Source organism: Coregonus lavaretus (genome assembly GCF_964263955.1).
Source record: "Coregonus lavaretus genome assembly, chromosome: 37".
Taxonomy (NCBI): domain Eukaryota; kingdom Metazoa; phylum Chordata; class Actinopteri; order Salmoniformes; family Salmonidae; genus Coregonus; species Coregonus lavaretus.
In genome coordinates, this window is record NC_140024.1 from 9,749,103 (window position 1) to 9,771,629 (window position 22,527).

General features: G+C 41.0%; 3 protein-coding genes and 1 pseudogene across 4 annotated transcripts; 3 read left to right on the forward strand and 1 right to left on the reverse strand.

Moving 5' to 3' along the window:
• Positions 1–3,654: 3,654 nt before the first annotated feature.
• Positions 3,655–6,519, forward strand: LOC311111513 (uncharacterized protein). Its single transcript, XM_084154247.1, has 2 exons — positions 3,655–4,236; positions 4,670–6,519. The coding sequence occupies exons 1-2, from the start codon at positions 3,898–3,900 to the stop codon at positions 6,020–6,022; spliced, it is 1,692 nt and encodes a 563-aa protein (XP_084010373.1). The 5' UTR covers positions 3,655–3,897; the 3' UTR covers positions 6,023–6,519.
• Positions 6,520–6,556: 37 nt separating this feature from the next.
• On the reverse strand, positions 6,557–13,796 carry LOC311111754 (thymidine kinase 2, mitochondrial-like; annotated as a pseudogene). The gene is made up of 10 exons (XR_014615916.1): positions 13,611–13,796; positions 12,980–13,017; positions 12,785–12,859; positions 12,640–12,693; positions 12,467–12,556; positions 12,238–12,311; positions 12,050–12,138; positions 11,877–11,956; positions 11,676–11,756; positions 6,557–7,259 (listed from the first exon to the last, which is right to left on the reverse strand). The product of XR_014615916.1 is annotated as a thymidine kinase 2, mitochondrial-like (transcript).
• A 491-nt stretch (positions 13,797–14,287) lies between these two features.
• On the forward strand, positions 14,288–16,071 carry LOC311111919 (CKLF-like MARVEL transmembrane domain-containing protein 3; the record flags this gene model as incomplete). The annotated part of the gene is made up of 4 exons (XM_084154842.1): positions 14,288–14,395; positions 14,883–15,038; positions 15,159–15,254; positions 15,541–16,071. The coding sequence occupies 4 exons, from the start codon at positions 14,288–14,290 to the stop codon at positions 15,646–15,648; spliced, it is 468 nt and encodes a 155-aa protein (XP_084010968.1). The 3' UTR covers positions 15,649–16,071.
• Positions 16,072–16,463: 392 nt separating this feature from the next.
• On the forward strand, positions 16,464–22,527 carry LOC311111448 (CKLF-like MARVEL transmembrane domain-containing protein 3). The gene is made up of 5 exons (XM_084154177.1): positions 16,464–16,691; positions 18,925–19,080; positions 20,149–20,244; positions 20,694–20,811; positions 21,621–22,527. The coding sequence occupies exons 1-5, from the start codon at positions 16,572–16,574 to the stop codon at positions 21,650–21,652; spliced, it is 522 nt and encodes a 173-aa protein (XP_084010303.1). The 5' UTR covers positions 16,464–16,571; the 3' UTR covers positions 21,653–22,527.

The following is a 22,527-nucleotide window of genomic DNA, read 5'->3' on the forward strand; positions in this document are numbered from 1 at the left end:
TTTTTGTGGTATATGGTTTTATATGGTTTCTGGATATAAACACGTTCTAATGAGCTGGAAATACTGTATATTCTCTATAATTAGGTTTCCCCTCTGGGGGCTGAGGTCCATTTAGATCCTAACTGCTCTGTTTCAGTCTCTGAATGTGCACTGCCACACATTCCTCTTCTCTCTCTCATTACTCCTCTTTTGGGAAGAGCTTTTTTAGGTGTTCACACGCGAAATTACTATGAACTTGACCCATTCGCCAGCTAACATCAAAGTACAATATAGCTTGTAGCAGAGATACAATGGTATTTGACAATTGGTGGGAAGGAAAAATAATATTTGCACACAGTTTACTGTGATAAGGGATTTACTATACTTTAGTACTGACATCTTTGATATTATGATAAATATACAATACACATTGTATTTTTCAATATGCTGGAATCTTTTTAATGCTTCCAAATTATTATTCAGTATTTTGTTTTTGGTTGTGAGTATTCATTGTACAGATAAACTGTCTTCAGTCTACATGTCTATCATCCATGTATAAATTGTATAAAAATGACTGTGCCTGCCAAGCACTAAGTCTAAGACTGTTAGACTGCTTAACATTGCAGCCATAATAACTTGCAACACTGATTAACAAATCAAGAGCTTTCCTTTTCTAAATAGCTTATTATTTTTCAAGGCTTGTGTTACTTTGTTAAGTTATTCAGATAAGTCTATGTTTATCATTGAAACCCCAGAAAAAGCACTCTCAGATGATATATAAAACTGTATTTGTGGAGTCAATGACCCCGTCACCTTTGCATTTGGCCCCAGAACTTGGTATCTCTGTTCCTGCCCCCCTCTCATTCTCATTGTCTCCCTCATTTATCAAATCCCTTATTGTGAAGTGATATCCTCACTGATGAACCCTTAAATCATATTTTATAAATGAATTAGTCGCATGATTGCATTGCTGGCATTGTGGATAAAAGTTATAAAGAGATGAGTATTTATTTAGAATAGCTTTATCAATAATATGTGTAACTGTGGAAAGACTACTATTAAATAGTTTTTGTGAGATTCACCAGAATGTAGATGTACTACAACACAGATGCTTTGCACTAGAGAGAATCGTCTAAAGACTAAAGATCAACAGGTTATTTTCTTGCATTACATTCTTGTGCCGATCTTCATCTAATGGATTTGACTTTGAGAGTTTGTTAAATGGCTTTTAAAAACCAAATGCTGTTCTCAGCACTTGTTAATACATAGTCTATTTGTGGTCAGAATTGTCATGTCAAGCCCTATAAAAAAAACAATATTTGGGCTGAAAATTGTGTTAATGAGCATTTACTTGATGCTTATTATTATGTAGCTGCTGCAAATCTAGCGATGCTATACGATAATAATGATGAGCTTGTGTTTCATAAAGTGAAATCTAAAAGTGCAATGCAGTGAATAGTACAACATATTAGATTGTGAGCATTGTGACACACACAGAGGCATCTAGAAATATACTTTACCTGCCTTTACAAGTCAGTAGAAATGCACTGTAACTGTGTTGGAAAACCTAGTCCAATACCTGTTGATGTGAAACTGCAATGCGGTTAACTCTGGTCTTACATGCTGTTTCATCTTTGTTGTTTACCTCCTTTTGGTAGCACAATAGGTACATGTCCAACATAAATGTGAACTGATGTGTAATACTGTACATGTACACTTCCAACGTATAGTTTCCCTATAAGTCCCACTTTGTACACAACTGTCCTGTGTGACAAGGATTGTTGTTTCCTATAATCACAGTCATCAACGTATATCCATATTTTGTATTAGAGCTTTTATTAATTTCTTATATTGAGGAAAGTAAATAAATTTGACCTCTATGATTTGAGTCGGCGTGACTGTTCGTTCTGGTTTTGCTACTCTGGGCATTGAAATCGCCTTCCTGTTTTACATGTAGGCTACACCTAGGAGTATCCGGTTTTACATGTAGGCTACACCTAGGAGTATACTGTTTTACATGTAGGCTACACATAGGAGTATCCGGTTTTACATGTAGGCTACACCTAGGAGTAACCGGTTTTACATGTAGGTTACACCTAGGAGTATACGGTTTTACATGTAGGCTACACCTAGGAGTATCCTGTTTTACATGTAGGCTACACCTAGGAGTATTCTGTTTTACATCTAGGCTACATCTAGGAGTATTCTGTTTTACATGTAGGCTACACCTAGGAGTATTCTGTTTTACATGTAGGCTACACCTAGGAGTATTCTGTTTTACATGTAGGCTACACCTAGGAGTATTCTGTTTTACATGTAGGCTACACCTAGGAGTATTCTGTTTTACATGTAGGCTACACCTAGGAGTATTCTGTTTTACATGTAGACTACACCTAGGAGTATACTGTTTTACATGTAGACTACACCTAGGAGTATACTGTTTTACATGTAGGCTACACCTAGGAGTATTCTGTTTTACATGCAGGCTATACCTAGGAGTATCCTTTTTACATGTAGGCTACACCTAGGAGTATCCTGTTTTACATGTAGGCTACACCTAGGAGTAGTATCTGTAATAGAAATAGGAGGAGGAGCATTACTATTAATAAACATAGGGATGATAGAGGAGGGAGTTGTGGATGAGGAGTGTTTGTATAGCATCCAAAAGTGCAGAAACAGTGTAGCGCAATTATCTACATTGGCAAAATGTTTCCCTAAATGTTTTCCCAATCCAATGCTGCTATGTATAATGCATGGGAATATGTTGTGACATCCTGTCTGTTGACAGCCATTCATTCCACTCTGATCTGCTCTGACTGTTGTGTTTGGATGGTGGGCTAGCTAGCTAATGTAAATCAAACTGAGCAGATGGTCTGTGCCGTTGCTCTGCTCCTAATTACCCTCGTTGCCCAGTGCAAGGCTCCTATTAGGGCGTGCCAGCAGAAAGCTAATTTCATCTAGTGCCACTGCACTCTGGATAATACGTCCACAGCGTCCATTATGAGGCTTTGTGAATACTGCACTCACCCAGATCTTATTGACTAAGGAGGGGAATCATTTAAACTGTGTTTTCCTTCCTGGTGTGACTGACAAAGCAGAGAGCTCTCTGGAGCAGCTCTGGTCTCTGTAGCGAGTTAGAGGTGATGAGAGAGGTTACCATAGGTCAGGCGGACATCATCCGTGATATAACCTCATAGATAGTGTTTTACAGCGATGTCTCCAAGGTATCCAATCACCTTAATGCCTGAACAATCACCATGCCATTGCAAAATTGTTTTAACATTATCACTATTCAACTGAAACATTCTCTAAATCAGGCTGTTCCAAGGGAGGGAGGAGATCCCACTATGCGTTCATAATTCAAGGGTTTATCATCATTCTCTATCCCATTGTCAGGGAGAATGTTGTTTTTGGTGGGACATGTAACATCTATCACCTGTAGCAGCACAGAAAAACTAACTGATGAAGAGAGATACACTGGAAGATGATTAATTAGCATTACAGAGAAGAACTGCTACAGCCTTTTCAGCATTATCGCAGGTTTGTGGCATGACTAGAATATAATATATTTTTATTTCCTGTAGCACCATCTGTTGGAAGACGCATGTCTAGAACAGAAATGTTCTATTGTATCCTCTAGATGTCAGTCGTGCAATGCAACAACACAAAGCCGATACTGAAGGAGAAACTTCATTGATACATGGGCAAATCTAATGTCACCGTAGCCTAACTGTAGCGAAACAGTAATGATTCCGCATTTTTGTACATTTTTACCTACTTGACTAGCCTGTCAGATCAATAGTGTGCCGTCTCTTTCACTTCCACTCTTGTCATACTTCCTAGTTCCTATGTTATTGCTAAATCCGATAAGAAGCGTGTAGCCTAGCTAAACAGTATTTTTCAACCAAAAAAACAAACATGAAGGACGGTGTCGGTGACCAAACACCTGTAGCGCGTAAAGAGGCTTTCGACGATTACCTAAATTACTATGATCAGATTTGGAGTAATGGTAACCTGAAACTATGCCAAGAGAAACAGGTTACTGGGGGAGCTAGACGAGTTTTGCTGTTAGAGACAGACCCCGGAGAAAGATTTTCTCATTTTGACTTCTACCTTACTGCATCTGAATGCCTAAAACAAGGATTTAAAGATTGTAGGACATTCTTCAGTGCGCTCATCAAAGCCACAGAGGTGTTGGAGATTTTCTGTGTAAATCTGTTTCTTTACCCATGGAAGAAGGAAATCAAGATAATCAAGGTAAAGATATAAATAGTATGGTATTCATAGTTCGACAAATTAGGCCTAGGCTGCTTTTATCTTGCGCAATGCACCCAAGCAAGTGGGGTGAAGAGAAGTTGTATAGACTTAGGCTAGGATAGCCTAATGCACATGTTCAAATTAGTATTATCAGAGTAAAAAATAAATAGAGGGATAATATATGACTATGGTTTTACATTGAATCGCCATCTCTAATCACAGGCCACATATTTTAAAAGTGCAGCTGTCACATATCAGGAAGTGAAAGTAAACTGTATGAGGCTATATTATTTGCTGGGCTTGTGAAATGTCAAAAAGTTAAGCATGATTTGAAACTTGAGAGGATTAAAGTACAGATGTTCTCTATACTGTAGTGATCACGTTCTTAAGTTTAATTAAGTTGTCATAATTAACACTCTTATCTCCCACTCAGACTTTCACTGGCCCCTTTGTCTACTGCATCCAGCCGGTCCTGACAAAGAGTGCCACGAAAAGTATCCTTGAAACAATAGGATATCATCTGGAGACTGACACAGAGTACCGACTCACAAACAATGCAGACCCTGAAACAGCCATGAAAATGGGTTTTGAGCTTTTCCTGGCCCGAACAGAGTGTGAGTACCTGTTGGAGCTCATGGGTCAGCGGTCACAGCCTGAGTGTCTGGAGATTCTACAGAGGAGAGCTGCACAACTACCTCACACCCAGAAGGCTGCCGAGGAGACAGCAAAGGACTCTGAAACAGAGCCCTTACAAATGCAAAAAGAGGAGGAGAATGAGGATAAGGGTCTATCTAATGGTTGTTCTCTGGTAGATCCAGGACCAGTGGAGACCGATGAGGGGGACTTAATCGAGGAGAACCCTTTCACCGCTAGCACACCAGGCAGGCAACAGGATGATGGAGAGATACCCCTCAACCTGGAAGTTCAGTCCATTGATATGACACACTCTCCAGGAATCAGACCTCCCAGGGCATTCTTGAACGATGACAGGTCTATCCTGGAGATGCAGCAGAATTACCCAGACCTTGCCATAAGGCAGAAACCAATATTCAGTATGCCACTGGGTGGACCTCCTGTAGCGCGGGGGCGACTTATCAAAGGGAACACACCTGAGGAAGGTAGCAGTGCAGCCAACTTAGCTGGCAGTGATATAAGTGGTCCCCAGTCCATCTCCATTCACACCACAGCAGCGCCAAAATCCCATCTCACAGAAGCAGTCCCAAAACTCCAGCCTCCAGAAGGTAAGGCCTACAAGACTACTGCCACACTCCATGGATCAACTCCTCCACAGGCAGAAGTGACCAGAGAGGGTCAGGATGCCGATGATGCAGACGAGCTGAGCAAGCTGGCTGAGACGATGGGCCAACTGCATGTCCATGAGCACAAGGTGGAGGAGCACCTGAAGTACCCTGTAGAAGAGACAGCACCGCCACATGCCAGTTGCCATGATGTGTTCCCTCACCAGGGTTCTGCAGGGGACCAGAGCCAGCCCCTAATGTGCCATCCTTCTCTGGTTCCGGTCTGTAACATCCCAGGCTGTAACAGCTGTGAAGGAGCAGACGGTCCCCATAAACAAATTCCTGGTAAGGATACCATCAAAGAGCCACCTCACTCCATCTATGTCCCAACCAGCCTCCTTGACCCCCCAGTGCTGGACCCTACTGCTGCTGACCACCCCTCCTCCGCAGGCCCTCAGCACCAGGATATGGAGGGGCCCATCCCTCAGCCCACAGAGGATGAGCTGACTCTGACCTTTGTCTTGATTGACATGTCTGTTCAGGTCTAAAACATCACTTGCCACTAAGTTGTTTTGGTCTGGGGCTCATAATAACGTCTGGAACGGAGCAAATGGAATGGCATCAAACCATGTGTTTGATACCATTCCACCCTTTCCGCTCCAGCCCTTACCACGAGCCCGTCCTCCCCAATTAAGGTGCCACCAACCTCCTGTGGATTCAATGTCCGAAGGTGACAAGAAGAATGACTTCATTGAATTTAATTTATTTTCTGGTCTTTGTTTTGTACTGTTTCTCAGGTGATATCGACTTTTAATACAGTGTTAATCATGCTTGACCTAATTTATGAGGTGGAGTTAATGTTTCCACTGTGTCCTCTTATGTACAGTGCCTTACTGAAATGAATTCTATGCCAATCCTGCACTTACTTTCCTTGCTCATTGTCATTGAGACCACTGAATGTTTTGTAATGTTTATGGAAATGTAAGTCCAATTGTATTCAGAATGTTATGACCTTTAACTCAAATAAAAATGTATGGAAAACTTTCATGGTCTTCAGAAGTTCAAATGGATCATACAAAATAGACAGTTACACTAACTTTATTCAGCAATATAGCATAAATGAACATATGTTATTATAGAAAATCACTTTTAGGAATTTATTAAAACAAACTCAGCGAAAGAGTACAATATTTAACGTGATTACTGTTGGTCCTGTTCACAACAAAGTGCAATTCCAGCCTGACAACATGTTCCTCTATATATTAGCAGCAAATAAAAGAAATAAGAACAAAACATATAGCTATGTTAGTCAGCAGCCCCCTACAATATATGCTTTGTATTACAGACGTGGTACTGCTATGTCCCAGCAGTTGTAAAATTGAGGTATTATTTCACGGCTGACACCACATGATCATCATTAAGTAATCAACACGGCATCATGTTCGCGTATAGAGAGAATCAATCATGGTCAGTGAAACAAACAAAAATGAGCAAGTGCATATGTAACAGATGTGTTGGAAAGCGACTTGTAGCAGTAAATATACAGTATGGATACCTGCGGTCTGAAAATGTACACCGGTTGACAAGATAAAAGGAACTCCACTAGCTCATTCTGGTATGCTCTCTTGGGCTGTAATAACCTGCTTACAGACAACAAACATATCTACTGCCATTGTTGGTGCAGCATATATACTAGAGTCACACATTGCTCCCTGCTAAAATCTTCTCTCTGTTCTCTTCATACTGGTGGAGCATCTTCTGCAGGTCATCGTCCGCTGAAATTACCTGTAAAATATAGAAGTACATATACACTGAGTATACCAAACATTATGATCAATGACATCGACCCCACAGTAACCGTACGTACATACCCTAACCAGAAGCCATGGATTACAGGCAACATCCGCACTGAGCTAAAGGGTAGAGCTGCCGCTTTCAAGGAGCGGGACTCTAACTCGGACGCTTGTAAGAAATCCCGCTATGCCCTCCGACGAACCATCAAACAGGCATAGCGTCAATACAGGACTAAGATTGAATCCTACTACACCGGCTCCGACGCTCGTCGGATGTGGCAGGGCTTGCAAACTATTACGGATTACAAAGGGAAGCACAGCCGCGAGCTGCCCAGTGACACAAGCCTACCAGACGTGTACTCCAAGCATGCGCTGACCAACTGGCAGGTGTCTTCACTGACATTTTCAACCTGTCCCTGACCGAGTCTGTAATACCAACATGTTTCAAGCAGACCACCATAGTCCCTGTGCCCAAGAACACCAAGGTAACCTGTCTAGATGACTACCGACCCGTAGCACTCACATCTGTAGCCATGAAGTGCTTTGAAAGGCTGGTCATGGCTCACATCAACACCATTATCCCAGAAACCCTAGACCCACTCCAATTTGCATACCACCCCAACAGATCCACATATTACTCAATCTCTATTGCACTCCACACTGCCCTTTCCCACCTGGACAAAAGGAACACCTACGTGAGAATGCTATTCATTGACTACAGCTCAGCGTTCAACACCATAGTGCCCTCAAAGCGCATCACTAAGCTAAGGACCCTGGGACTAAACACCTCCCTCTGCAACTGGATCCTAGACTTCCTGACGGGCCGCCCCCAGGTGGTAAGGGTAGGTAACAACACATCTGCCACGCTGATCCTCAACATGGGGGCCCTTCAGGGGTGCATGCTCAGTCCCCTCCTGTACTCCCTGTTCACCCATGACTGCATGGCCAAGCACAACTCCAACACCATCATTAAGTTTGCCGACGACACAACAGTGGTAGGCCTGATCACCGACAACGATGAGACAGCCTATAGGGAGGAGGTCAGAGACCTGGCCGTGTGGTGCCAGGATAACAACCTCTCCCACAACGTGATCAAGACAAAGGAGATGATCGTGGACTACAGGAAAAGGAGGACCGAGCATGCCCCCATTCTCATCGACGGGGCTGTAGTGGTGCAGATTGAGAGCTTCAAGTTCCTTGGTGTCCAAATCATCAACAAACTATCATGGTCCAAACACACCAAGACAGTCGTGAAGAGGGCACGACAACGCCTATTCCCCCTCAGGAGACTGAAAAGATTTGGCATGGGACCTCAGATCCTCAAAACGTTCTACAGCTGCATCATCGAGAGCATCTGACTGGTTGCATCACTGCCTGGTATGGCAATAGTTCGGCCTCCGACCGCAAGGCACTACAGAGGGTAGTGCGTACGGCCCAGTATATCACTGGGGCCAAGCTTCCTGCCATCCAGGACCTCTATACCAGGCTGTGTCAGAGGAAGGACCTAAAAATTGCCAAAGACTCCAGCCACCCTAGTCATAGACTGTTCTCTCTGCTACCGCACGGCAAGTGCGCCAAGTCTAGGTCCAAAATGCTTCTTAACAGCTTCTTCCCCCAAGCCATAAGACTCCTGAACAGCTAATGAAATGGCTACCCGGACTATTTGCATTGACCCCCCCCACCCCCATTTTTTACGCTGCTGCTACTCTCTGTTTATTATCTATGCAGTCACTTTACCTCTACCTACATGTACATATTACCTCAATTACCTCGACTAACCTGTGCCCCCACACATTGACTCTGTACCGGTACCTCCTGTATATAGCCTTGTTACTGTTATTTTATTGTTGCTCTTTAATTATGTTATTTTTCTATTTTCTCTATTTTTATTTTTTACTTCAGTTTATTTTAGTAAATACTTTAACACTTATTTGTCTTAATACTGCATTGTTGGTTAAGGGTTTGTAAGTAAGCATTTCACTGTAAGGTCTACTACACCTGTTGTATTCGGCACATGTGACAAATAAAATTTGATTTGATTTTTGATTTGATTATGAACACCTTCCTAATATTGAGATGCACCCCCTTTGCCCTCAGAACAGCCTCAATTTGTTGGGGCATGGACTCTACAAGGTGTCGTAAGAGTTCCACAGGGATGTTGGCCCATGTTGACTCCAATGCCTCCGACAGTTTTGTCAAGTTGGCTGGATGTCCTTTGGGTGGTGGACCATTCTTGATACACACGGGAAACTGTTGAGCGTGAAAAACCCAGGAGTGTTGCAGTTCTTGACCCAAACCGGTGCTCCTGGCACCTACTACCATACCCGGTTCAAAGGCACTTCGATCTTGTCTTGCCCATTCACCCTCTGAATGGCAGACATACACAATACATGTCTCAACTGTCTCAAGACTTAAAGATCCTTCTTTAACCTGTCTCCTCCCCTTCATATAAACTGATTGAAGTGGATTTAACAAGTGACCTCAATAAGAGATAATAACTTTCACCTGGATTCACCTGGTCAGTCTATATTACGTCAGGTGTTTTCTACTCAGTGTATATTCTCATTAAATGTTGTGAAACTGCCTTTACAGATTATAGTAATGTGAACTAAAACAGAGCAGTGTTTAGCAATCACTTACAGTGGGGGAAAAAAGTATTTAGTCAGCCACCAATTGTGCAAGTTCTCCCACTTAAAAAGATGAGAGAGGCCTGTAATATTCATCATAGGTACACGTCAACTATGACAGACAAATTGAGAAAAAAAAAATCCAGAAAATCACATTGTAGGATTTTTAATGAATTTATTTGCAAATTATGGTGGAAAATAAGTATTTGGTTACCTACAAACAAGCAAGATTTCTGGCTCTCACAGACCTGTAACTTCTTCTTTAAGAGGCTCCTCTGTCCTCCACTCGTTACCTGTATTAATGGCACCTGTTTGAACTTGTTATCAGTATAAAATACACCTGTCCACAACCTCAAACAGTCACACTCCAAACTCCACTATGGCCAAGACCAAAGAGCTGTCAAAGGACACCAGAAACAAAATTGTAGACCTGCACCAGGCTGGAAAGACTGAATCTGCAATAGGTAAGCAGCTTGGTTTGAAGAAATCAACTGTGGGAGCAATTATTAGGAAATGGAAGACATACAAGACCACTGATAATCTCCCTCGATCTGGGGCTCCACGCAAGATCTCACCCCGTGGGGTTAAAATGATCACAAGAACGGTGAGCAAAAATCCCAGAACCACACGGGGGGACCTAGTGAATGACCTGCAGAGAGCTGGGACCAAAGTAACAAAGCCTACCATCAGTAACACACTACGCCGCCAGGGACTCAAATCCTGCAATGCCAGACATGTCCCCCTGCTTAAGCCAGTACATGTCCAGGCCCGTCTGAAGTTTGCTAGAGTGCATTTGGATGATCCAGAAGAGGATTGGGAGAATGTCATATGGTCAGATGAAACCAAAATAGAACTTTTTGGTAAAAACTCAACTCGTCGTGTTTGGAGGACAAAGAATGCTGAGTTGCATCCAAAGAACACCATACCTACTGTGAAGCATGGGGGTGGAAACATCATGCTTTGGGGCTGTTTTTCTGCAAAGGGACCAGGACGACTGATCCGTGTAAAGGAAAGAATGAATGGGGCCATGTATCGTGAGATTTTGAGTGAAAACCTCCTTCCATCAGCAAGGGCATTGAAGATTAAACGTGATGATCCCAAACACACCGCCCGGGCAACGAAGGAGTGGCTTCGTAAGAAGCATTTCAAGGTCCTGGAGTGGCCTAGCCAGTCTCCAGATCTCAACCCCATAGAAAATCTTTGGAGGGAGTTGAAAGTCTGTGTTGCCCAGCGACAGCCCCAAAACATCACTGCTCTAGAGGAGATCTGCATGGAGGAATGGGCCAAAATACCAGCAACAGTGTGTGAAAACCTTGTGAAGATTTACAGAAAACGTTTGACCTGTGTCATTGCCAACAAATGGTATATAACAAAGTATTGAGAAACTTTTGTTATTGACCAAATACTTATTTTCCACCATAATTTGCAAATAACTCCATTAAGAATCCTACAATGTGATTTTCTTGATTTTTTTTTCTCATTTTGTCTGTCATAGTTGACGTGTACCTATGATTAAAATTACAGGCCTCCCTCATCTTTTTAAGTGGGAGAACTTGCACAATTGGTGGCTGACTAAATACTTTTTCCCCCCACTGTACCTGCATACCTGCCTTTCTATTGAACAATTTACTATTTCCCAACAATGAAAAACAAGGATTCCTTGAAACAGATGACCAATACTCTGGTGCTTATCACAGGAGACACTAGGACGTATAAACAGTGTTCCTCATTAATAGACCATTGTCACCCAAACGCACGTCTGAAAATGATTGATCACTCACAAGGACTGGAGCAGGAACATTGAAGGACGTCTTCTTTATCAGCCAGTCTTCATATAGCTGATGGATTGCCTCTAAATATTCCTTTTAAAAAAGATAGAGAGATAGTAGGATGAGAGATTAGGGCAAGAGACGAGTCTTACAACTCCTCTGAAGTGAGACCAAGAACAGCATTGAGAGTTTCTGTCATTCTTCTACTCTCACCAAAGGAATGATATTCTCCTCCTCCCTGCATCTCTCTCTCAGCCTCTCATGGCAGGTCTGTGGAGACGACTGGAGGTAAACTGAAACAGAGGAGGAACTAAGTGAACAAGGTTCTACCAAGGACCCAAAATCATCAGAATAAAGTAGAAATCCTGTGTTTCTGCACAGCTTACCGATAAGATCCACAGGAATGGCAATGTTCTGAGTGATCCACTCAAACCACTCACTAAGAACTGCAAAGTCCACCTCGGGCATCTTCCCACTGCAGAGAGCAAAATATTGTCAAGTACATAAAATTAACTAGATTGGACACAAATGAAAACCAGCTATAAAGTGGTATGAAATATACCATGTGCATTACCTTCTGTAAAGATTTTCCACAAAGATGTACTTGGCACTGTAGATGGACCTTTCCATCATTCTCACTGGGGCTGACTGGAATCAACAAACCATGTTAATTATGCAATGTAAAATACAAGTCTTTGTACTTGGTGAAAGAGAAATCTGTACTATTGATAGAACACATGCAACAGTAGTGAAACAGTAGGATATCAGTGCAACCTGTTCTGTGCAATGTTTAAAGTACCTACTATTGTTGAGAGGTGTCGGTCCAGCATGGTTAGCTGAACATAGGTCTGTAGAGTGATGCCCCATCGAGTAGGGTCCTGGTACATCAACCCCTGCAGGATGGGAGGAGATCTAACATCCGCATAAAATATGTAATTTATCAAAATGAACCATCTTCTTTATAATGATCACGTACCAGGGGGTTGTGCCCTCGAACATTCCTCCATTTGGAAACTGGCTCAGTAAGCACCTGAGAAATGAAAACTAAAATAGTGATTTCATTTTACACACACAAATACAAAATGTTGAACAAGCATGTTGCATGTTTTTTTTTTTTTTACCTCAATGTTACTGGTTTTGCTGAAATACTCTAGGCATGTTGTCTTCCCACTAGCAATATTCCCCTCTATACAGATCTAAAGAAAAACAACAAGATACATGTGTTGACTTCTCCCTCAAGTATATAGGCAGCAAATGTCTTAGTATCAATTTCAAAGATTTTCAAGGATTTAAAATGACAGTGTATCAGTACATACCACTAACTTCTTCTCCTCCCCATTCCGCACCAGCTTTCCTTGGGAGGAGTAAGACAACATTGTGAGATAACCTGACTTCTTGGTTTCAGCTTCAGTCAGTAGCTATGGTAAAGCCAAACGGATAAGGATATTAATATAGGTGATGCAAGCAGGGGTGATAGCTTTCAGCCCTGGTTTGGTTAGAGCAAATTGATGAGCATGTAGCCTCAATGACAGTAGTGGTAGATAATTGCAGTGCTCATTGTGCTTTATTTGTTTGATGCAAATGTTAAAAAATGCAAAGTAGACATGCCCAATGTCTAATTTGCATTTTTGCACATTTTTATCAAATTTTAATTATTTACAGCATTTATTGGTGGTAGCTTAAGTGACTTCAGAATATAAGTGTATTGTTTCTAAACAACATTTAATTTTCTGTCACATTATATTGTAACTAGGCTATTCACGTTGTAACAGTATGAGTAGGCCTATTTTAAAAATATATTCTGTTGTTTTGATGCAACATTGTAACTCACGTCATTTGGAACATGGCATTATAACATTAGTCTACAACGTGTTTCATTGTATCGCTCTGTATTGAAACAATGTTTCAGACCAGCGAATAAAATAAACCTTGTGCACCGGAACCTACTTGAGACGTGCTGTGTATTGTTGCTATGGGCTCTCGTCTGGCAGAGCGCACCGCCACTAATCGCGCTGATGTGACAGCCGCGTGAGAAGATAGTCGTGTAGCAGATCTCCACAAATTGTTAATATAAAGCGAGTTAAAGGACATCTCGCATAATTATCTAAAACACACAGGGCTCGACTATCACGTGGCATTCCAGTTCCGTGTGTCAAATAACCTCTTCCTGGTTCATGATATGGAGATGTAGTTTTTTTCTATTGGTTGAAGTGCTTTATTTGTTCTGAGACCTGCATTCCCTCCACCAACCACCATCACCAGAGGGCAAAAAAAAAGATAGAAACTGATCCTCGTTCAGATTATCAATACAGTAATGAAGAGGATCATTAAAATGCATAGGCCTACTCATAATGTTTTTACCTCTATGTCTGTAGGTCTATATGAGAAAGTCAATCAAATATTTTCAGATTGTAATATTCTATGCAGGTTGATTGCATTTTCAGATCATGATTAATTTGTTTAGTGGTATGCAAGCAGTAAGATAAGGCCTAGTGTGTTTAGCAGTGATGGGTGTGAAAACACTGCACACATTCTGAGCAATGTACTGTAATTTCCTGCAACTGAAGGAAATTGCTTGTTCAGGAAGCACAGACTCTGAGCTGGTTCTTTTGAAACTTAACAACATGACAGACGACTGTTCCAAAACAACCAGTAACATCCCTTCATTAACCATGGAGGTTGATACTGCTTTTCTCAGATCCTTGAGGGGTGTCCTTAAATTAGCAGAGATGGTGAGACATTTTTCATATGCATTTTTCATACTTTGATAAACCACTGGGTTTTGAAAAGACTTATCAGCACAGATAAAGCCATATATCAGGTATAAACTTGATTTTTTTTAAACAGCAAGAATGTATTGCACAGTATTATTACAAGATATTACAATAGCTTACTCTTACAGAGATTATATTGATTTACATTATTTCCTAAATATGTTGTATATGAGAAAACAGAAGTAGAAGTGAATGTCAGAGCTCTAGTTCCTGTGAGCTGTACAAACGTTAAACCCATTAGTTGATGATGACGTTTAACAAGATACTGCATTCCCTCTAGTGGACATTACATTCTAATCAATGAAAACTACCATCATTGTCACAGTGTTTGGTGTGAAACAACCATTTCAATTTGTAGGATTAGACTATTCTTAAATATCTTTGAATGGAAACAATCAATTAGCATTTCCTATAATTTCCTAATTGACAATGCTCTCTGTTTCAGGGGACTATGTTTGTAGCATTTGTGTGTTTTGCTGTAGCATCCAGGCCCAAATACATTGCAGCTACATGCATGGAGTTTGTGATCACATTCTCCCTGCTTCTGCTGTACACACTGAAGTTGAACAAGAAGCTGACTCTGTTCTTTTGGCCTCTCATTGTAAGGAACCTATTCAATTACAGTACATTGTTTACAGTAGGTATTTTACATTGATTAACTGCTGTGAAAATGTCAGGCAGTCAAGCTTTCTGAGTAACTTTCATTATTTTTCTTCTTCAGGATTTGTTAAACTCACTGTTTGCAGCAGTCTTCATACTTCTCCTGAGTTTGATAGCAGTGTCCACTTACACAGTGACAGGGACCCTGGGTGGAGGGGTGAGATAAAAACAAATGTATTCCTTGTTGAACTTCTAATTGGGGGCCTTATAGAACTGGGTTCCTGGGTGAAGCCTCCTCTTACACACCCTCCTGTCAATAACGAACTACCCGAAGGCAGTACAATCCTTGTGAACATTTCCACTAACATTCATCTATACTGTAATCCCACATTTGGCACCCAGTACAACTAATTAATGAACTATTACAAACATGTCAGCTACAATTCTATCTTGTAGCCTATATCCAATATTTACACTAAGTATTGTATTTTTTCCCTATCTAGATAGTGGGTTTCATAGCAACAGGCCTGTGGTGTGTGGATGGTTACATGCTTTTCAAGCGGGTCACATTAAATCAACCAAGAACAGCAGCAACTGGCACTGTGAAGTGAAGAGAAGACACCACAATTGTCTTGTCCCATGCTCACTCTCTTATATGTGTAGGTTTAAAGGGTCAATCAGCAGTTGAAACAATAACAAAACTTGGCCCTGGCCCGTTTTTTGGTAAAAAGCTGAAGGATATGGGGCTGGAGAAATGTAACCCCTCTCAAATTCATAGACAAAGCTATGTATGCAAGGACTGACCATCAATAATATCAACATTATAGTTTAAACCATGTTTCGAGGCTATATAGTGTTTGTTTACGTTTAGTTTGTTTACAATTATTGGAGTAAAACAAGCCTATATTTTGGGTCCTGATGGGGTATGACAGTTGAACTAAGCTCATGAGGCATTTATATATGGGTACATATATCATTAATTTCTAAGTCCAAAAATGGATGTATCAACTGCAGATTGCCCCTTTGTTTGTATAGCTTAATCAATGCAACAACACAATTATCATATATAAAAAAATAAAAATACACCTTTGAAACCTGTGCCTGTATCATTTTTGAAACAATGTCAGATTACATGTAGGCCTAGTGTATTTCTACTTTATTCTGAAGTAATGTTTCTATTGCATTTTGAGCTGTTTATGACGTTCCCATAAAGTTGGCCCATAGGCCTATTAAGTTAAAACATATTATTTATAAAACTCGAGGGATACATCACAACAATTTTAACAAATACATGACAGTATTTTAGTTTTGACGCATATTAGCATGCACATAGCCCAGTCACCCAGCATACGGGTCTAACATCTCTAGAATTCAGATGTTGCGCGTTTGTGAACTACGTTTTCGCACTGTCATTATTTCCGTTTCCACTTCAAGAAGCAACACACTTTTTCAGGGCTTTGCATTTTCCACTCTCTCAACTCTTCCAGCCCGCTGGATCTGTAACCATTACTGAAGTCAAACTTTTATCTTTGCAATGGGGGACATCGAAGCTCCCGATACGACTGGACCGCGCCAAAGTGTCCTTCAAACTATTCTCCCAATCGCAAAAGAATTCGCATCTTCACGGAAAGGACAACTTCTTATTGCAGAAGTGGTAACGTAGCATTTCAAATTATATATTACTGTCATTATTTCCATTGTGTCGTCCGAATACTTTTCTTTAACGCTGCCAAGACAAGCAGATGCGTAGAAGTTTAGTTGGCGGGGGCGGGGTGCACTCAATTTAATGGGTTTGTGTTATTCAGTGTTAGGATTAATTTATGCTATTACATACCAACTCTTCAAGCAGCTGTTTAGGTAAACTATATGGAAAACACAACGATCGAATTCTGCTCATTTCTATTGAGGTCAATGTGTCCATCACACGGTTCTCATTTAGGCAAGGGAGCATTTTGTTTTCGTCAATGGCGCTAAAAAAAATGATTTATTAATTAGACTTAGCCACATCTTTTTAACTTTGGAAGAAAGTTTTAAGTTTACGACAGACTACCTTTTAATTCAAGTGAGAACTTTGATTTATACCAGTTAGACGAAAGACATAATACATATGGATAATGTTGGAGACATAGCCTGTAAACTATCATTTATATTCATGTAGCCTAGTGTAGGCTAATTGATGTTTACACAAGCAAGCAATAGACCTTACATACAACTGTAATGTATTCTATATTTCATGTGGTCAGTCTTCTGTCGCACTTCTGCTCTGTATTACTGGATATATACTAATAGGTTTTGACATGATGTGCAGTAGCCTATTGTAGGGACACGTTTGCACATGCAATTAAACCAAATTGGTCATGGTAAAAATACATTTAAAAGAGAGTTTGCTAAAATTACAAATGGTTGCAAATAAATTAACTGCATGAATTATTCAATGATTATTGATTATTTAAAACCTCAGATATCAGGAGTGTGTCTGCTTAGACATCTTTCCTGTAAAAGGGGTTATCACAAAGGATTTGAACTGATTGAACACAAATATGTTATTATCATGGACCCTCCTATGTCTGCAATGCGAGATTCAGTTCCTGGATGTGCTGCATAAAACAATTATCAACCCTCTCAGTCTCTACTTAACTGACACTGCTGGAGGGCATGTAGCCCAAAAGCTATACTGAATAGAATAGAGGGCTTTATTAGAGGGCTCTGGCTGACTGGCCCTATAAGGTAAAGGAATCAGTCTCCAAGAACAATGCAGCCTCTTTACACCCACTTAGAATATGATCCTCTCCCCTGTTTGTTCTAGAAACCACATGGGTGCTACTATGACTTTAACCAATGGAAAATAATGGAAAAACTCACGATAAAATATGAAATATGGTGGTTTTAGTAGTGGCTCAAGACAGCTGGAAAACATATGCATATAGTTTTTTCTGATCATAATAGCTGGAATGACAATAATGCTGCTTAAGTAATTTAATTTGTCGCTCGTAGCATCCAATTTACAAGAAATGTGTTGTGCCAGAATTCTCAGAAGAAAGTATTAGATTCCAAGATTCCTAGAGAATTTCCCTTGTTGCTTTACTATCCAAGGACATATTTGGTAAGAACTGTTCCTGCTATGCAGAAACATAGTGGGTTTCTGAGATGAGAAACCTTAGCCATGTCAAGGTCAGACAAAATGTCTGATAAGCAGAATCACAGTTCTGCTGTGCATTATGAAGATATTCAACGTTATTCGATGATGAAACACATTCTAAGTGTTAGATAGATGAACAGTGTGCTCTTCTCAGGGTTGTATCTATGAAAGCAGCAGTAGCAGTCTGTGTTGCATTTGGGGGAGTTCCCACCCCGAGGCGAGCCTTGTCTGTGGTTTTGAAGACAAGATGGCTCTCTGTGTAGGATAACAGTGCCTGGGCTTGTCTTGTCCAATGATGTTGGCCGGGGGAACTCAGGACAAGGGGATGTAGGAAAACAAACACTATCACCAGAAATGCTTTACAAAGAAAACTGCATGCTGATATTAAAGACTTGTGCATGTCTTTGAAATCACAAAGACAGTTGCGTCTTTCAGGATGTGTGCTCAACCAGACAAACATGTTTCATGATTAGCTAAAGTGAACAATTACGTTAACACGTGTATAAACAAGCAAAAACATTTGAATTCACGTACAGTATAGGCTTCTAGCGTGTCTGTATAGACCTGTGTATATTATGTCATTCAACAGCTGCATCTCCTTACAGCTTGAGACAGGAAATGTAATAGCTTAGGGGCACTGCAACATTTCTTGAAAGGGAGATTTTGGACCAAAATAACTTTAGTAAGCCGTTACTGCATTCTATTGGTCACTTTCTCCATCTCTCCCTTCCTCTGTCTTCTCCGCTAGGCTCTGTCCCTCATCGCGTTCATCTGTTTTGTGGCGTCCACGGCAGCAGCCTTTGTTACAGCACCCCTCATTGAGTTCCTGGCTGCCCTCTTCCTCCTATTTGCCTATTCCACCAAATTCAATGAGCGATTTAAGGGATTCCACTTCCCCCTCATGGTGAGTATACTGGTCAGGTGCCACAAAGAGGGACCTCGGAAAACTACAATTGGCTCAGAACAGGGCAGCATGGCTGGCCCTTAAATGTACACGGAGAGCTAACGTGAATAATATGCATGTAAATCTCTCATGGCTCAAAGTGGAGGAGAGATTGACTTCATCACTGCTTGTTTTTGTAAGAAGTGTTGACATGCTGAATGTACCGAGCTGTCTGTTTAAACTACTAGCACACAGCTTGGACACCCATGCAGTAGAATCAGATTTTAAAAAACATAAAAATACACTTTATGGAACAGCGGGGACAGTGAAGAGACACACACAGGCACAGACACACATAAGACACACACTCTACACACACATGGATTTTGTACTGTAGATATGTGATAGTAGAGTAGTGGCCTGAGGGAACACATTTAATGTGTTGTGAAAAGTGTTATGAAATGTAATGTCATAATATTTTAACTGCCTTAATGTTGCTGTACCTCAGGAAGAGTAGCTGCTGCCTTGGCAGGAACTAATGGGGATCCATAATAAATACAAATACACTGAGTGTACAAAACATTAAGAACACCTCAATATTGAGTTGCCCCCACAGAACAGCCTCAATTCGTCGCGGCATGGCCCATGTTGACTCTGATGCTTCCCACAGTTGTGTCAAGTTGGCTGGATGTCCTTTGGATGGTGGACCATTCTTGATACACACGGGAAACTGTTGAGCGTGAAAACCCACTACTACCACCTACTACCATACCCTGTTCAAAGGCACTTAAATCTTTTGTCTTACCCATTCACCCTCTGAATGGCACATATACACAATCCATGTCTCAAGGCTTAGAAACCCTTCTTTAACCTGTCTCCTCCCCTTCATCTACACTGATTGAAGTGGATTTAACAAGTGACCTCAATAAGGGATCATAGCTTTCACCTGGTCAGTCTAAGTCATGGAAAGAGCAGGTGTTCACAATGTTTTGTCCACTCAGTATATTTATAGTAGAGATGGTAGCCACTGCTGACAACTGTAAAACAAATGTGAAAAGTACTTTTTCATTGTCATTATTTATCTGTTAGGATTTTCTGCGCTGTGTCAGTGCGTCCATCATCTTTTTCATCATCTCCATAATATCAGTTTCCAAGTTCACAGACGGGGCCTCTAAAGCAGCAGGGGTAAGACATGCTCTTTGACACTATCCACACATCTCTCATCTAACCTATGCCATGATCAGAGTTGTGTCTCCTCACCATTTACAGAACAGGTGTCAAACTCATTCCATGGAGGGTCGAGTGTCTGTGGGTTTCCGCTCCTCCCTTGTCATTGATTGATGAATTAAGATCACTAATTAGTAAGGAACTCCCCACACCTGGTTGTCTCTGGGTAATTGAAAGGAAAAAACAAAAACCTGCAGACACTAGGCTCCCCATGGAATGACTTTGACACCCCTGATGTACGGTATACACATTGAACTCTGAAGTTAACGTTTAACTCAGAAGTTGTGTCTTAATCGTGTCTGGATATCATATTACAGCTAACTTCTGTCAGACACTTCACCCCCTTCTGGATTTACTAGCTGTTTCACGTTGATATCAAAGGTTTTCTTTCCTTCCACCCCCTCCAGGTGTTCGGGTTCATTGCCACCATTGTTTTTGCGCTAGATTTCTACTTCATCTTTAATGACCTGGCTAATTTCCTCAAAAAAGGTGGGGACTCGGGTGACGAGCCACCAAGAACCTCAGGTAACGCATTCTTTCAAATAATGTCTAGTATATAGTATGATCTAATTAACGTAAATCTACATTTTGTCCCCAATGCGACACACTGTAGCTGCTACAGTACCCCTCAGAAACATTCAGTCCTTTCCTGTTCTTCCCACAAAATGGCTACAGGAAATATAGAAATGAAAACTTAGTGCTGACCCTCCATTCAGGGTTTTTGTTTCTGTCAGTTCTAATGAAATGTGTTTGGATAGTTTAGGAAAACGAATAGACTTGCAGTTTGCTGATAGCGCATAGTAGAAATCATAAGCCACATTGTGGACCACATGGCTCGAGTTCACTCAGCCAAGGGTCACAGGTCAATGGGGAGCTAATACTCATGGAGTGTGTTTGTGGAGTCAGCACATCATCTGGGAAAATCTGTGGAGATTGTTGTCTTTGTTCTGACCGTATGCTGAGTAGCTAATCTATTCAATAAACAAAACATGGTAACATTTGAATTCTGATTTCTCATTTGCCGTGAAACTGTATCTCAGCACAACCTAGTTGTTACTATGTTAACATTTATATTAGCTCTTTAATCGTCGATGTTGTCCACAAATGTGTTTTTACCTATCATGATTACTTTCTAGGATTATATAGCCTTTATATTCATTTCTAACTTCAATTCCTGATCATTGCATTAGGTCAGAGACCACAGGACTCAGCAAGACAAGGCATTCACTTCACTTCCCTCTTTGGAAGGGACAGGCAGAGGGGATGTGTCATACACAGACAGGCATTGCTCATACCCTCACTGTAAAAGTGTTTTTTCTGTTTTTGTGTTATAGAGTACAACGACTCAGACTCTGACTCCGACTGAAGAGGTTCTACCCCAGGGACCGTGTGTGTGTCCAGTCCACCATGCCGGACAGGAAGACAGCCATACTGCAGAAGTCAACGGCATCCTGAAGGATTCACATTTCATTTTAAACTGACGTGAAAACAGGTTTCCAATCTCAGTCTTTAGGGCATTGGAATGTTGGCGCGTACAATGATCAATTACGGTTACAGTATTATTTTCCAAATGCTCTAAAATTGCCCAAACTCTGAAATACATTTCTGAAGCTGTGAATGAACTGTGGTATTTATAGTGATGGCTATTGGTTTACAGTTGCTCCGCCTCCAGCATGGGGAACAAAGGCAGATTACACTAAATTTAAATGGAAGAATCGGGAGAAATTCCCTATATGTTTTTATGAGGTTTACATCATTGAAAAGATTGGCAGCTGGTTGGCTGGTTACACCATCTGTCCAATCATCATACTTGCTTTGCTTGATTTTTCATTTTCTGGTGACCTTTATTGAAAATGTTCCTGTATCTGATGTGATATCCTAGCATTAAAATAATTTTGTGACAGATCCATGTTCACCGAGCTGAGAACACTGACTGTGCATGGCACTTAGCGACTCTTACCGACTGCCTAAATGGCCACTTCCTGTTTGAATTTGATTTGTCAGCGGAATGTTTTCTTCTTTCTTCCAATTCAAAAAACCTTTGATCATGGAAAAGCACTAGGAGACTTTTGTTATTGTGTTTGAAAAGTAAACTGCAAATGTGGTAGGACTGCATTCATTGATTGAAAATGGTACACAAATGTTTTCCTATTTAGGTTTCCTTACCAGGTTTGTACATTAAACATTTGTCAATTTGCAGGTCATGTAAAGAAAATAAAGAAATCCGTTGATTTTCAGCCA